The sequence below is a fragment of the Setaria viridis genome, chromosome 3, assembly GCF_005286985.2.
Source record: "Setaria viridis chromosome 3, Setaria_viridis_v4.0, whole genome shotgun sequence".
Taxonomy (NCBI): Eukaryota; Viridiplantae; Streptophyta; class Magnoliopsida; order Poales; family Poaceae; genus Setaria; species Setaria viridis.
This window is the reverse complement of record NC_048265.2, coordinates 11,433,507-11,447,496: the sequence shown is the minus strand read 5'-3', so window position 1 is coordinate 11,447,496 and position 13,990 is coordinate 11,433,507. Positions and strand designations below refer to the sequence as shown.

General features: G+C 47.6%; 2 protein-coding genes across 2 annotated transcripts; both read left to right on the top strand.

Annotated features, from left to right (window-relative positions):
* Positions 1-1,252: 1,252 nt before the first annotated feature.
* Positions 1,253-3,936, top strand: LOC117847059 (probable polygalacturonase At1g80170). The gene is made up of 9 exons (XM_034728211.2): positions 1,253-1,696; positions 1,813-1,944; positions 2,030-2,197; positions 2,282-2,308; positions 2,404-2,611; positions 2,858-2,939; positions 3,032-3,140; positions 3,252-3,374; positions 3,469-3,936. The coding sequence occupies exons 1-9, from the start codon at positions 1,268-1,270 to the stop codon at positions 3,760-3,762; spliced, it is 1,572 nt and encodes a 523-aa protein (XP_034584102.1). The 5' UTR covers positions 1,253-1,267; the 3' UTR covers positions 3,763-3,936.
* A 146-nt stretch (positions 3,937-4,082) lies between these two features.
* Positions 4,083-5,212, top strand: LOC117847060 (uncharacterized). The gene has a single exon (XM_034728212.2). It carries the CDS (start codon positions 4,136-4,138, stop codon positions 4,958-4,960), a length of 825 nt encoding a protein of 274 aa, XP_034584103.1. The 5' UTR covers positions 4,083-4,135; the 3' UTR covers positions 4,961-5,212.
* Positions 5,213-13,990: the final 8,778 nt, after the last annotated feature.

The window sequence follows — 13,990 nt, the reverse complement described above, 5'->3', positions numbered from 1 at the left end:
TTTGCTCTCTCCAGGAGGAAAATTATAGAGAAAATTCCCATTATACCACTAGAAACTATATCCATTCCTTATGTTCCATCTAAATTATCTTATGTGCCATCTAAATTATGCCGTCACTTTTCACGTAACTGAGTTAAATCTTCTTCTCTCACTTCCGTTCTTTGCTTCTGCCTCCCTTGCCGCACAAATCAACCGCCGGCGGCAACATGCTCCATCCAATCTCCCACGCAAAATGGATTGCTAAGAGCTTGGATTTAGCAACAAGAAGCTTCCCGCTCGCCGGTAGCGTCATATCCGCGCGACGCCTTGATGGTTGCCGAGGACGGTCGGAGTACGTTCATGCCCTGCCCGCGGATGGGAACGGCGGCGCCCCGGCTTGGGCCCTCCCGTGGATGGGAGCGGTGGCAGGCTATGGCGCAGACGGCGAACGACGCGTGCGGCGGCTGCGGAGGCTCAGCGGACGACGACCATGGGGGTACAGGACGGCGCTGCGGGGCTCTGAGCGGGACGCTGCCGTGATTCGTGCCAGCCAGAGCGGTCCGTGGACTACGGGAGCGCGGCGCGGGTGTTCGTGCGCGAGTAGATGCCGGCTTTGCAGGTGACTTCCTCGGTCGATTCCGCCTTCCAGCCCTACGCTCGCGCCGCCGTCGCTCCAGGCATAGGCCACCGCCAGTCCCATCCGCGGGAAAAGGCGACATGGGACGCCGCCGCTCCCATCCGTGGGAAGGGTCGAACTGCGGCGCCGCTTCTCCCATACGCCGGACCATCAGGTACTGGTGCTCATCCTTGGCCCTGAGCACACGCGATGGCCGGGAGTGACCTGGGGAACGAGCTGCGCGGAAGAGAATGGAGAGAAAAGAAAATTTCTTTAGCTGACTGTAGGACCCAACACAATGGAGCTAGCGGACGAAACATTGCTGATTTGATGGACGGTGCGCAAGGCTCGGTACAAAATTAACGGCGATGGCACACAAGGGACCGAAACTATAAAACCAATGGCAATGAAGGGACGTAAAAGGGATGAGCTAAATTTTCGATAGCGTAGAAGGAATTTTCTTAAAATTATACGACCACGCCCACCGTGAGTAAAATACAATTTCACTTCTGTAACATTACCAGAGATGTCAGTAAGCCATCTTCTGACATGGAGGAGTTGCATCAGTGGCTTCAGTGCAGACCGATCGATACCACCCGTAAAGTAAAACCGGATCTTGTTGTGTACTAGCGCCAATCCCCGAATGTTATAGGAACCCTGCTCGATGCCTCGATGGACCGTGAACGATGGTGCACCTACCCAGGCTACCCTACCCATAATGTGGGGCTCTGGGCGATCTGGAAGACTGGCACGACCGTCCCCGCGCACGTGTTCGGTGTTCCCCGTCCGGCTCTCCGAACGCACGCCGCGCCGTGCCCTCGCACGTCCGCTCCGCTCCGCCCACGGTGCTCTGCGCGCTTCGACTTCAACTGCTCGAGTACGCTGCTCGCGGTTGTCCGGCCAGCCGCCAGCGAGTGGCGCGCGGACACTCTTCTGCTAGCGCGGCCGTTTCGTTCAGTGATGGCGCGGGCGGCGGCTGCCGTGCCGCTTCTGCTCGCGGCCGTCGTCGCGGTCCTCCTGCCGGACGCCGCCGACTCCCGCACCCTCCTCACGCTCGACGACTTCGGCGCCGTCGGCGACGGCGTCGCCAACGACACCAAGGTACGCCAACTGCTGCTGGGCGTACAAGCCCGCCCCGTTCCTGTACCACCACGCGATTGGCTGTTACCTGACAGCATCTGCCAACTGGATATGCCTTCTGCCGTTTCTTCCTCCAGGCCTTCGCCGACGCCTGGGCGGCCGCGTGCGCCGCCGGCGACAGCGTCATCCTCAACGTGCCCGCCGGCAAGGCCTTCCAGATCTGGCCGCTCACGCTCGCCGGGCCCTGCGGCAGCGAGATCAAGCTGCTCGTAAGCCACGCGGCTCGATTCATTCCCACCCGCTTCCGTTCTTTCACTCGCCGTATATGCAACTTTTGCCTTGCGTTTCCGTCAGATTTCCGGGAACATCGTCGCGCCGGAGAGCCCCAGCGACTGGGGGCCGGGGGACCGCACGCAGTGGCTCCACTTCCACCAGGTCCAGAACCTGAAGGTGACCGGCGGCGGCATCATCGACGGCAGGGGGCGGCAGTGGTGGGCGCGGTCGTCGTGCCAGGAGAAGAAGGTAACCGTAACCGATGGCGCCACCTGACGCCGGGTGTTGGACTGACGGCATGGCCAAACTAACCGTGTGCTCGTGTTCCTGCAGAATTGCACCGCGCAGCCTGCTCCCAAGGTGAGTTCTCGCCCCGCTCGATTGGAGATTTGCTCGAACCGAATCGGTCACCGGCTAGGAGGAATCACCATCTCGCTCTGCTCTTCAATCTGCAGGCGGTTCACTTTGAGGACTGTCAAGGGATCAGCGTGCTGGGCATCACCTTGCAGAACAGCCAGCAGCACCACCTGACGTTCACCCGGTGCTCACACGTCAAGGCCAATTACCTGAGGGTGACCTCGCCGGAGAACAGCATCAACACTAATGGAATCCACCTCGTTGACTCGAGAAATGTTCACGTCATGGATAGCCTCATCTCCACAGGCAAGCGCCCTTTCTGTTAGAACTTCCTGCTGCTGCAGCGTATGCAGTTTCAGAGCAGCTGATTTTTCGGAAGACACTTTGGAAAGAATGCGGTTGACTGGAGATTCAGTACTGGAATGAACACAAGAAACTGAAAACAGTTATGATGTGTTAACCATACACGTTGCAGAAACTTGGGGATATTTTTATTTCGTTAAGCATGTCGTTTGATTTGCCCTTGTTTCCCAATTTTCCCTTTTTCTTCAGGTGATGACTGTGTCTCGATAGTGGGCAGCTGCACCGATGTTCGCCTAAGAGCCATCTCATGCGGACCTGGTCATGGCATCAGGTAACTGACTATAACTGTTGCCTCTTCAGATATCCATTTCCCCACATGTTCATCAATTGCTAGTACAGCTAACACTGTCCGATCGCGATCAGTATTGGAACTTTAGGAGTAAACAACTCCGTTGATTATGTGGAGAAGATCAAAGTTGACACCTTGTTCATCTCAAACGCCCAGAATGGTGTGCGCATCCGGACCACCAAGGTAACAGCAACTGTCCATTTCTCCACCTGAATCAGAACAGTCATCTGTCATGAACTCAGGTGAAAATACTGTGCATTTGCTGATCGTCCCGTGTGATTTTGTTGTTTTCAGATTGGTGGCGGTGGTTTCGCCCGCAAGGTGAAATTCGGGAGCATCATCATGAAGAACGTCACCAATCCTATCATCGTCGATCAGGGAAACTTCTCCGATCTGGCAGATTCATCTGAAGCACGGGTACATATACAAATTTGAATCCAACATCCAGTACTGTCTGACAGTCTGGTGATAGCCTACCTCTGAACTTTGCGTTGCAAAATTTACACTGCAGGCTGCAGCGACAGGCGTGCAGGTGGAGAAGATCAACTACATCGACATCAGGGGCACGTCGGCGTCGGAGCACGCGGTCACGTTCTCGTGCAGCGACGCCATGCCGTGCAGGCGCCTGTCGCTTACCAACGTGAACCTGACCCGGGTGGACGGGCGCAACGCGTCGTCCTACTGCCATAAGGCGTTCGGGAGGAGCATCGGCACCGTCATCCCGGAGTCCTGCCTCTCCAAGGAGGATTACGTCCAGCACGTCCCACGGCATTCTGAAGAAGACGAAGCAGATTCAGATTCCTGAATTTCTGGCAGTTCGTTCATGGCAGGTTCCACACGGAGTACTAGTGAAGATTTCCGTGTGAACTGAAAGAGCCGTGTTGCTTCAACTTTGGCATTCTGTAATCCGGTACACTTTCAGCTAAGACTACTGTATATCTTTCTGTGATTAATGAGCCAAATTACCATTTTTGTGTAAGGTTGACGAGATTCTTGTGCCAAGGCTTGAAGGCACGTTCAGAGGATATCAGGCTAGCTCCGTAGGCTTGAATACTTCAACGGATCGATCGTTGGCATGCACAGAACGAAGCAAATGGCAGGTTGGCAACACAAGCTATGTTTAGGGGGAGCCTAAAACCAAGGTGCGACCATGGCGCGGAACCACCAGAACCAAGGAAATGAAGCCATGGCCAAGCCGTGCCCCCCTCCACTCGCCTCTCCTATATAAACCAGATCCCGTCCGGAGGCAGAACCATCAACCTGTACCTTCTCAGCCTTCGTGTTCCCTGTTTCTCACCTTCTCAGGCCGCCCTCGACACCTCCGAATAAACCACCGAGGGCGGTCATCAATAAGAGAGACGAGCACGGCACACACCATGGATCGGTTCATCCTCGCCTCCCTCCTCCTCCTTCTCGCCTCCGCGGCCGCCGTCGAGGGCCGCATGGTCCGGTCCGTCTTCGACGAAGACAAGCCCATGAACAGGTCCGGGGTCCGCCTGCTGATCGGCCCGGACGCGTGCCAGCGGACATGCGACCAGGTGCGCTTCAAGGCGATCTGCCGAGGCCTGGCGAAGCTCCCCGGGGTGTCGACGCCCCGGCAGCTGCTGCTGGCGTCGATGCGGGTGGCGGCGCAGAAGGCGAAGGAGGCCAAGGCCCGGGTGGAGGCGTACGGGGCGAGGTCGCACGAGGGCGGGCCGATGGTGTCCATCATCTCCACCTGCCGCAAGGGCTACGACGACGTGGCGCAGTCGCTGGAGGAGACGCGGGCGCTCATCGAGGCGCAGGGCACCCAGTTCGTCGGCTTCAACAGCAAGGTGTCGGACGCCCTCACGAGCGCCAGCGACTGCGACACCGCCTTCGAGGACTTCCCGGACATCCCGTCGCCCTTCGCCGCCGTGCAGAAGAACGTCTTCCGCGTCGTTGACAACGTCCTCAACATCGCCGTCGTCGTGCAGCAGGCCGAGGCGCAACTCCCCAACGCGCACGTGCCGCATGCCCACTGAACCCCACTGATGGCCTCCCTGTAAATTAAGGCAGGGGTGGTGCTGTACTACCGATCTCTAGCACCCGAATATTTATATATGAACAAGGCTTGAGAAAAATTTGTACGCAGTAGTTGTAACTTATGAAGTTACGAACACGGAATTACAGGTTGAGCTCTCGTATCACATCTTGAGTCATCATTCCTACGATAAAACTACAAAAATTTGTCCCATGTTGAAGATTCCCAGAGTGACGGTGAGCTTGAGTTCGCCATGTTGCATGGCCTTGGCCGGCTGGAGCGATTAAATAAACTGGGTGTTGTTATCAGCAGCGACGAGCCTCTTCTCGCCCCTTTTCTTCGAGTAATTGGGATGCAAAATGAACACCTATGATCTTCGTCAGTCCGTATCAAAACTGGCTCGTGATGTGGCTGCGCATGAACATGAAAGACCAACCATCAAAATCTCTTCAAAGCCTTAGCATCAATGCCAACATAAGTGGACTACCCGAGTGGATTAAAAAGCTTCATCAACTTTCCAAGATAACCCTAAGCCGTACCTTGTTATGTTGGGTAGGCTTCGCAACTTGCACTGCATCAGGCTCAGCAGGACTCATCTTATCTTATACTGTTACTAATTGAAGATTTCTTTTAAAGCCTCCACATGAAACTAACTAGGGTCCTAGGTGGATATTATAGAAAAATAGAGAAGTTCTAAAAATTCATTGAGGGCTCAGACATCACCAACATTCATTTTGAGCAGGGTGCAACATCCCTTGGCTTGTGTTCGTGCGTGTGTGGTGGTTGTGTGCCATTCTGAAGGTGCATCTGGGTGGGCGTGTGCTTTTTATTATGCATCGAGTGTTCTTGAGCATACGGTTGTGTATGCCTAGGAGCTGGATTTGTGTGGGTTTCATTCAATTGCACGATCTCGTACTTTGTTATCGAAATAAGTGTTGTGTGCCAGTGTGATGGAACAGGCCATGAGTGTACCCGTGTGCTTTGCTTTGACTCTGTCGTCTAAAATGATGTAATGTGATACCAACGTGTTCAAATACAAGGTTTGATGTTTCATTACATCCATGACAAGATAGTTAAAACGTATTAAGTCCAGGTCCCTTACCACCCCCTGGAATTTCCATTCCAATAATTTGACATTGAGCCAAACCCGACTCCTCATAGCACCTCGTGCAGCACTTGATTCTTACTGTTATTAATGCAGGCTTCTTTTAAAATCTCTATGTTAATGTTAGATGCACTATAAAAAACATAAAACAAGAATTTCTCACAAAAAGAGACACATTCAGCTACTAATCCAGTAGACTCTAATCATTGTAGTTATTGGATATATTTTGTTTTTTCAAATTTACACACCTCTATCATTATGAAAATAATGTAAACTAATGCACTAATCTAAATCTAAATTATCCACCCTTGCCATTATCAAATATAGCCCAATGTAACCCACCAATCTTCATCTAAATTACTAATATGCACCATTGTAAAGAGAAATCTAAAGTAACCCCTAATATTTCATCTAAAATCATCTACACTTGTCATATAAAAAACACCATAAACAAACTCTTAAATTGGCATCTAAATTAACCCGGAGGTGCTCATAAGGTTAGTTTTGTGTGCATGTATTCATATGAGTGAGTGTGCATGCATGTATGTGAGCGCCTGAGCATGTACTAAGTTTTTCAAAAGAAAAACTACATATATTTGTCATTATAATAAAATTCTAAAATATAACAATATATTATTCCAAATTACCTATTTGGCTCTTTCTCACATCGTTAATATAGAAAATACTAACTCAAGGTATGTATACATGGTGCGTTTAACCAGACAATGTATATATTTATGGAGAAAAATAACTAGAATACTGGTTTTAATGTTAAACACATAGCTTAAACTAAGGGTTCAATTAAATACATGTCAAACACATATTGAAGTGTGATGCAAAAGTACAATAAAAATATGAATGTGAATGAAAAAATATAAAATAATTGCTAACTAAAGTCTATAACAACCTAATAAACTGATAAAGGTAAGCATGCATCTATTTGAGTATTGTGTTAGAACGTTTAACACAATAAACTGATAAAGGTAAGCATGCATCTATTTGAGTATTGTGTTAGAACGTTTAACACGTGTGTGTGAGAGAGAGAGAGCATGTAAGGTACGCAATTTTTTATTATTAGCTATGAGTTGTAAGTTTTTATGAATTTATAGTACTCATGTCTTTCAAAATTATAAGTACATGTGCGAGCATGGGTTGATGGCCTAGTACATATAATGCATTGCTCAAATATTGCACACCATATGAAGAAAATCCAGTTCTGCTACACGTTCACCCTACGCCAATCCCACAAGTCGTTGCTCAAAAAGCTTGCAAGGCATATGCTGTGGAGGAAGACAAGGATGTTGGCGCCATTATAGTTACTAGTAACTTGCACGTGTACCTGAGTATGTACATACAGGGTTGAACGCAGTCTAAATAATAATAATAATAATAATAATAATAATAATAATAATAATAGAAAAAATAGAAAACGAGGACCGCACGATTAGAGCAATTAAAAGTTTGGACCATCATTGAAAAAGACCTATTGTACTATGATAAATTCACTCAAGTGAAGATTGTGACCCAATTCTTTGAAACTTTGAGTCCAGATGAGCATATTTTGTTCAATCTGTATATGCAGTGATAAATTCCAAAGGTGTTAAGCTTGTGTACCTCCCTATGATTTGGAAGGTAAAAGTTCCATTTAGAATCCATTTTTTCTTTAGTTGTTAACTAATAATAGGTTGCTAACTAAAGATAATTTAAGCAAACAAGGGAGCTTGATGATATGTCTTTTCTGTTTTGTACATGTTGGGGGAAGCGGTCACCGTCCCAAGTGGATGGGACCATCAGGGGTGTTGGAGGCCCCTCAGGCTGGAAGGTCCTGGAAAACCCCTTCCTCCCCTTCAGAGGACACCCGGCTGTTGGAGGCCTTTTCTCAGCCTTTCAGGGAGAGGGATGAGAGTCCCCGCGGAAAGAGATACGAACGGTGGATAGCGCCCCACTCCCCTTACGGGGAGAGACCCACCACCTTTCTTAGTTGTCCTCCTTAGACCTCCAGCCCGAGCCAGGAGGGGAGAACATGTTAGGGTAGGAAAAGTACGAGAGCACTTGGCAAGGAAGAGTACCAGCAATGTAAGGATCCTCAGGAGGAAAGGACCAGACTACCCTCAAGACCCGCTCTCTTTGTTTGGACCACAACAGGGCTAAGGATAGGGGCATAAGCATCTTTAGTCTGGAAAGGTGTTAGACCCTAGTCCTATAAAAATATGAAGCTGCTCGACTTGTATAGACATGGTCAACTAGCCACTCAGTCCCCTAGAAGCCCTCTTGGACACCGTACGGCAATCCAAGGGATCCCTCAACATTTGTTGGGCTTTCTAACCACCAACAGCACACATAATGAATCAACTTCTCACTTGTTCTTTAAATGTTGTGTGTTTAAACTACTTTGGTCCAAAATTTAGAGATAGTAGGTGTTGATGTAGGGGGTATTTTTAAAGCATAGCTCGGTGGTGGGTAAACATGCTGTTGTTAACATTTGTTGTTCACTTTGTGGTGTGTATGGAAACTAAGGCACTTGCCTTGTTTTCAGCTGTGGCGGAACCGCCTAAATTAACATGGCTAAAGCACACTTAAGTCACTTAACACGTGATCATGTACTTCAAACAAGTCAACTTGGTCGTCCGTCGAATTTCATCCGATAAACCACTTAACTCAGGATCGAGAAAGCAAGACTCGCACGAAGGTGAGTGGTTACAGAGATTACAACAGTCCATCTCAGTTAAACAAGTGCATCAAATTATTACAACCTCAAGTTCAAAATTCAAGCAAAGTTTGCGGAGTTCTCAAATAACAGAAATAACTGAGCGGAAGCTAAACGTCGTTGCAGGATATCATGACGAAGCCGATCATGACATCAATGATCCCGGTCCTCGCCGTCCGAGGAGGGATCCTACTCAACCGTCCAACCAAGAGGAAGTTGGGGAGGCCAAGTGCCACTTGCAGCGAGCTCAGTGGTATCAACATCACCTGAAAAGATGTGCCACAACAAGGCTGAGCGACTACGCTCAACAAGACTTAACCGACCGGTGGTACTACTCCACCAACACCTAGACATGCAAGCTTTTTGGCTCTGAGGTTTGCTTTTGCCAAAAGCGACTAGTGTAGGTCCTTACTTTCAATATTTTAGCCACAAGTTCTACTGTTGTTTTACCATTCTAAGTTAGCAACTATACTAAACCAAGCATAGTTTCCAAGCAAATAATACATGTAACAATATTAGATCATCATCATCTTTCATTCTTACTCAGTGTAGCATAGCGATCAAGTAGTCCCAAACTGTGAGAGGCAGACGAATCTATTCAAATTTATTAACCATGCATGGTGAACCTAATCCCACGACATCCGTGCACCGCGAAGGGTCGCTTCACTTGTCAGTCGTCCCCATCAATTCCCAAACCCGTGTCGAGCCCACTTCCCTTGGTACAAGGCTCCATAGACCTGGCCTCTGCCGTTCTATGACCACACTTGTCACCACATGCGGCCGCAAGGGAACTCTGTTCTAGAGATAGTGGAACGATCCGCTCATGTTCCGGTTCAATCAGGTACTAGGCTTCCCCATCCCATACTAGGTATGAGATTAGTACTTTCAAACACTTGATCACGAACACCATCATATCTCGACCTTAGTCCAATTTCATGTAGACAGACGGGACAATCCACCGACCACCAAAATACTTCATAGAGCCCTGCCCTATCCATCGTCCTTATAGTTGTAACAAAAGGAAAGCAAACAACTCCTATAACTCGCGAGTGACAGTCAATCACTCGACTTTTACCGAGTTCTATTAAGCATTGCAACTACTCAGCTATCATACTAGTGTTCAGATCAAAGGGTACTAAGTCAGGCATCTATGGTTTCAATCAACTCCTAGAACGTAAATGCACAATCAAGCAATCAATCGTATTGCAAGGATTTAAAGATAGGAAATCATGCTCCGGGGCTTGCCTTCACACAGGAAGTTAGCGAACTGGTCCTCGGCTTGCTTCGGTACAGGCTCGGCTCCGACTTGCTGCGGATCAGCTACGGCTCCTTCTGGCGCCGGGTGAAGCTCGTATGTTCCGTCAGTAAGGTTCAGCTCTACACGAAATGCAAATGCATCAAGTTCAATTTCCATGCTTTCTCATAGGATGCAAAACACGAGTTAGCATTAAAGTATAAATTACATCATGACCACATTCACCAAAACAAGGTTCTACACCTTCTTTATCTGCATAAGGTAAGGTGTGTAATAGTATAAAACCCGGGGTTGACTTGATGGTGATTGTATACATATAAACACTTAACTTTATTAAACTTTAGATTGGAAAGTTATCCTATTTCTGAATGTTCTTTTGTACCTCTTCCGAAAAAGGCTATTACTCTTACTTAAGGTTCTTTCTTCTATTTAATTTGGTTCATCTCCCAAATTTTATTTCAGTCTTCAAACAGTAAGCTATGAAGTTGCACAAAAATAATTAAAACTATTTCATTATGATAAGGTAGTGTGTGCTTAACTATTTTAAGATAGAAACCATAACGAATTTGGGTATGAAATTTTAACAGTAGGTTCCAGAGGTGAAATAGAGCCTTTGGCGAATTTTTCATAATTTTTAGTGAAGGGCATCTTTTTCCATACATTTACCCTAAAAATTCTTCCTCAAAAGGGAAAGTGGTTTTCCTTCTACTTCTAATCAAGTTCTATATTTTTCCTACAAACTAAGCTACACCACTGACTTACTCCAATTTGTTTCACATTTTTCCCATCTCTGGTCTAATTATTATGCAAAAGACAAAAGCAACCCTAGGTTTCCATGGTAAAACTAAATCAGAGATTTTAGCATCTGAGGTCTACAATTTACTATGATTTAAATGGCTTAAACAAGGATTAAAACATATAACATTAATCCTAGCAGAGACATGTGCCAAAATTATTTTTATTAGAAACTACACCTTATACTGAGTCTAGCAAAATTGGTTTGATATTTTTCTGAATTTTCTATGAGTTTTGGTGAATATCCAAAGTTAAATACATTTTCTGCCGATCATAAAACAAAAACTGAGGTGAACTTGCGATCTAGCCCTCGCGTCTATACTTTATTTGCATAGGGGTTCCTGGTTTTTGCACTAAAGCCCCTAATTCGATTTTCTCGATCGCAATCGGGTCCCCGGGCACGCGGGTGGTGGCGGCCGGCCGAAATTCCGGGGAAGCGCCGACGGGCTTGGGGCCGAAGGAGGCCGGGGAGGCGCGGGGGCTCACCTGCGACCGATTTGAGGCGGTTGCGGGCGTCGGGAAGGTCCGGTGGGGGCGGAACGCGACGGCGAACGGCAAGCAACGGTGATGGCGTCGGGCGGTGGTGTTCCGGCACGGCAGGGACCGGGCAGAGGCTATGGGCGGGCGCAGCAGCTTCGTGAGGTCGTGGCAAAGCGGCTGGGGACGTTGGCGAGGGGCGGGGTCGAGCGGAGGTGGGGGCTCCACGGCGAGCTCGCTCAGCGGCGCGTGAGCGCGGAGCAGAGGAGCTTGCGGGCGGTAAAGCTTTGGCGAGCGGAGTGGGGTCTCGGGCGGGGAAAACTGGAGCGAAGAGCAGCAAAGGGGAGCACGGTGGTGCTGGCGGGGTTCTTATAGGCATCGAAGCTCGTGGTTGGCCGGTGGGCCGGAGGGGAGTGGGGCGCGTGCTGCAGGGTGGACTGGTCGTGGCGGCGGCCATTGGCGGCCAGGGCGGCATGCAGGGCGGGGAAGGCGAGGCGCGCGGGCGTTGGGCGAGGGCTCGCGTGCGCTGGCGAGCGGGTTTGCTGGCTTGCACGATTGGTGATGCGAGCGCGCGAGGCATCCTGTCCTGAGCTGGGGTTGGCGGAGGCAGCGGTGTCGCGGGATGTGAGCGTGCTGTGTGGCGGTAGGGCTTGACGGGAGAGGTGAGTAGCGTCGGGGCGCGGTCGGAGATCCTGGCGGAGAGGATCACGCGTGAGGTGCGAGGTAGCACCGGTCGTAGCTGCATCCTGCTTCGTCCGCGGAGTGGCTAGAACGATGATGTGTCCGCGGCGCATCGCGGGCAGAGCGCTCGGCGTGACTGGCAAGATCTCGGGCGAGGAGAGACAGGGTGGAGGAGCTGCAGGCAGGCGCGGTGCAGAGGGCTACAGGGTGACTTCAAGCTCGACTGGAGGAGCGAGGCGTGCCGACCCATTCTATCATGGCCAGGGACTGGGTGGCGCGGCGGAGCGGGTGGACGGGGTACACGCGGCAGGCGACGGCGGGCGCGAGGTGGACACGCTCTGGCACGCGTAGGATCCGCCGAAGGACCATTCTTGGGGAGCAATTTTCTCCAGATTTTTGAACTGCTCGCACCTAGCTCCCTTTACAAAACTTGTAGGCCTAGCATCCTAATTAAAACTTTGTTAAAGGAGTTTTCTCAGATTCAAAATCGTTTGTGAGATAAATCGCGTCAAAGTTTGGCCAAAACTGAGAAAAATCAGACAGACTAATTCCAGAGTTTGACAGAGTTGACCGATTTGGCTATGTTTGACTTCCCTTTTGAAAACCTTTTGTGCTGATTGTGGCCTAACTCTAATAACCAAAGTTGTTCATTACTTGTAGCTCTAAAACTTTTGTATAGGGTTCAGCTTGAGTTTTCATTAGTAATTTCGAAATAAAGAGCTCCAAAGTTGAGACTTTGTCTTGTTTGGTATAATTCAGCACGGCTTTGTATTTTGAGTTTTCGAAGGTCCTCTGCTCAGATTCAAGCAAAACAATGAAAATAAAAGTTGTTAGGAAACTTGAGTTCTACAACTCTTAGTTGGATACATTTTTAAGTTCTTAAGCAAAAATTTGAGTTATGGTTTAAACATTTGTTTATCTTGTGAGGGCAAGTGTCTTTTTACTTGCCTTCACCCTAGCCAAAAGTTCTTCTTTATGCTCAAATGACTTTACTTAAGATTAAAGATGGTTTAATTGGGCTATCATCAGAATGCGAGGTTGCAGGTTGAAAAATAGGTGCTCAGCAAAATTACAAGAACGTTGAGAAGATGGTGGGTGTTATGCACGGGGCAAGACATTGCATCAAGGATATGTCGAAGAATTTTGACAAAATATACTTTCTATTTTTTGTAGAACTTGTACTTTTGAGATTCTAAGGTATTAGACTGGGAGGTTGAGAAGTCTCAAACTCTTCTTTAACCTGTAAGCATATAAATAGATATACCATCCTTCTTACCATGACAAAGTAGGAGCATTGCAAGTGCATGATAGTCTATAGGCTGATAGAAAAGGCAGTTTAAGAATAGAGTAAATGCGTGTTTTTTCAATTATGACTTTTCTATAAGCTGCTTCAAAAATGATGATTTCACAAAGATGTTGATTATGATAATTTTCCATGACACATTAAAGATAGAGGAAATTCCTTATTTGACACTATAAGATGAGTTAATTCCTCTCTTAACCTTGAAAAGTTTTTCCTTCCTAATATGGCACCAACTTCTAACTTTCATTCCCTATTTGACATTTTCTTCACTGTGTTAGTTAAGTAAGGTGAAATGATCTACAAATCACCTCAAAAAATCATGAAACTTTTTATAGTGATACAACAAATGAATATGAACCCATATTATTAAAAGTACAGATATACCTTCACGATTTTAAAATTAAAATTCACCAACTTAGGCAACCTTTATGTGAATATTTATGGCACCAAAAAACTTTTAAAAAGTATAAGAAAATAACTAATATTTTTCATCAGATGCTCAAACTTATTAAATTATTTCCTAGCAAAACTTACATAGATAATTATGAAGAACCATAAATTTGGGAAAATTTAAAAGAACCTTGCAATTCTTTATGTAACTTATGATAGAAAATAATTTTATAAATGACTACATCTCATGTAAGGAATATTAGTTGTTTTTTCATAATTTTTGGAAAGTGTTGGGTACCATAAAAGTTCAAATAAGCT

Coding starts and splice junctions, on each gene's coding strand:
- LOC117847059 (XM_034728211.2), top strand. CDS start 1,268: ATGGACCGTGAACGATGGTGCACCTACCCAGGCTACCCTACCCATAAT. Junction 1,945..2,029: donor GCAGCGAGATCAAGCTGCTC/GTAAGCCACGCG, acceptor CGTTTCCGTCAG/ATTTCCGGGAACATCGTCGC. Junction 3,141..3,251: donor TGCGCATCCGGACCACCAAG/GTAACAGCAACT, acceptor TGTTGTTTTCAG/ATTGGTGGCGGTGGTTTCGC.
- LOC117847060 (XM_034728212.2), top strand. CDS start 4,136: ATGAAGCCATGGCCAAGCCGTGCCCCCCTCCACTCGCCTCTCCTATAT.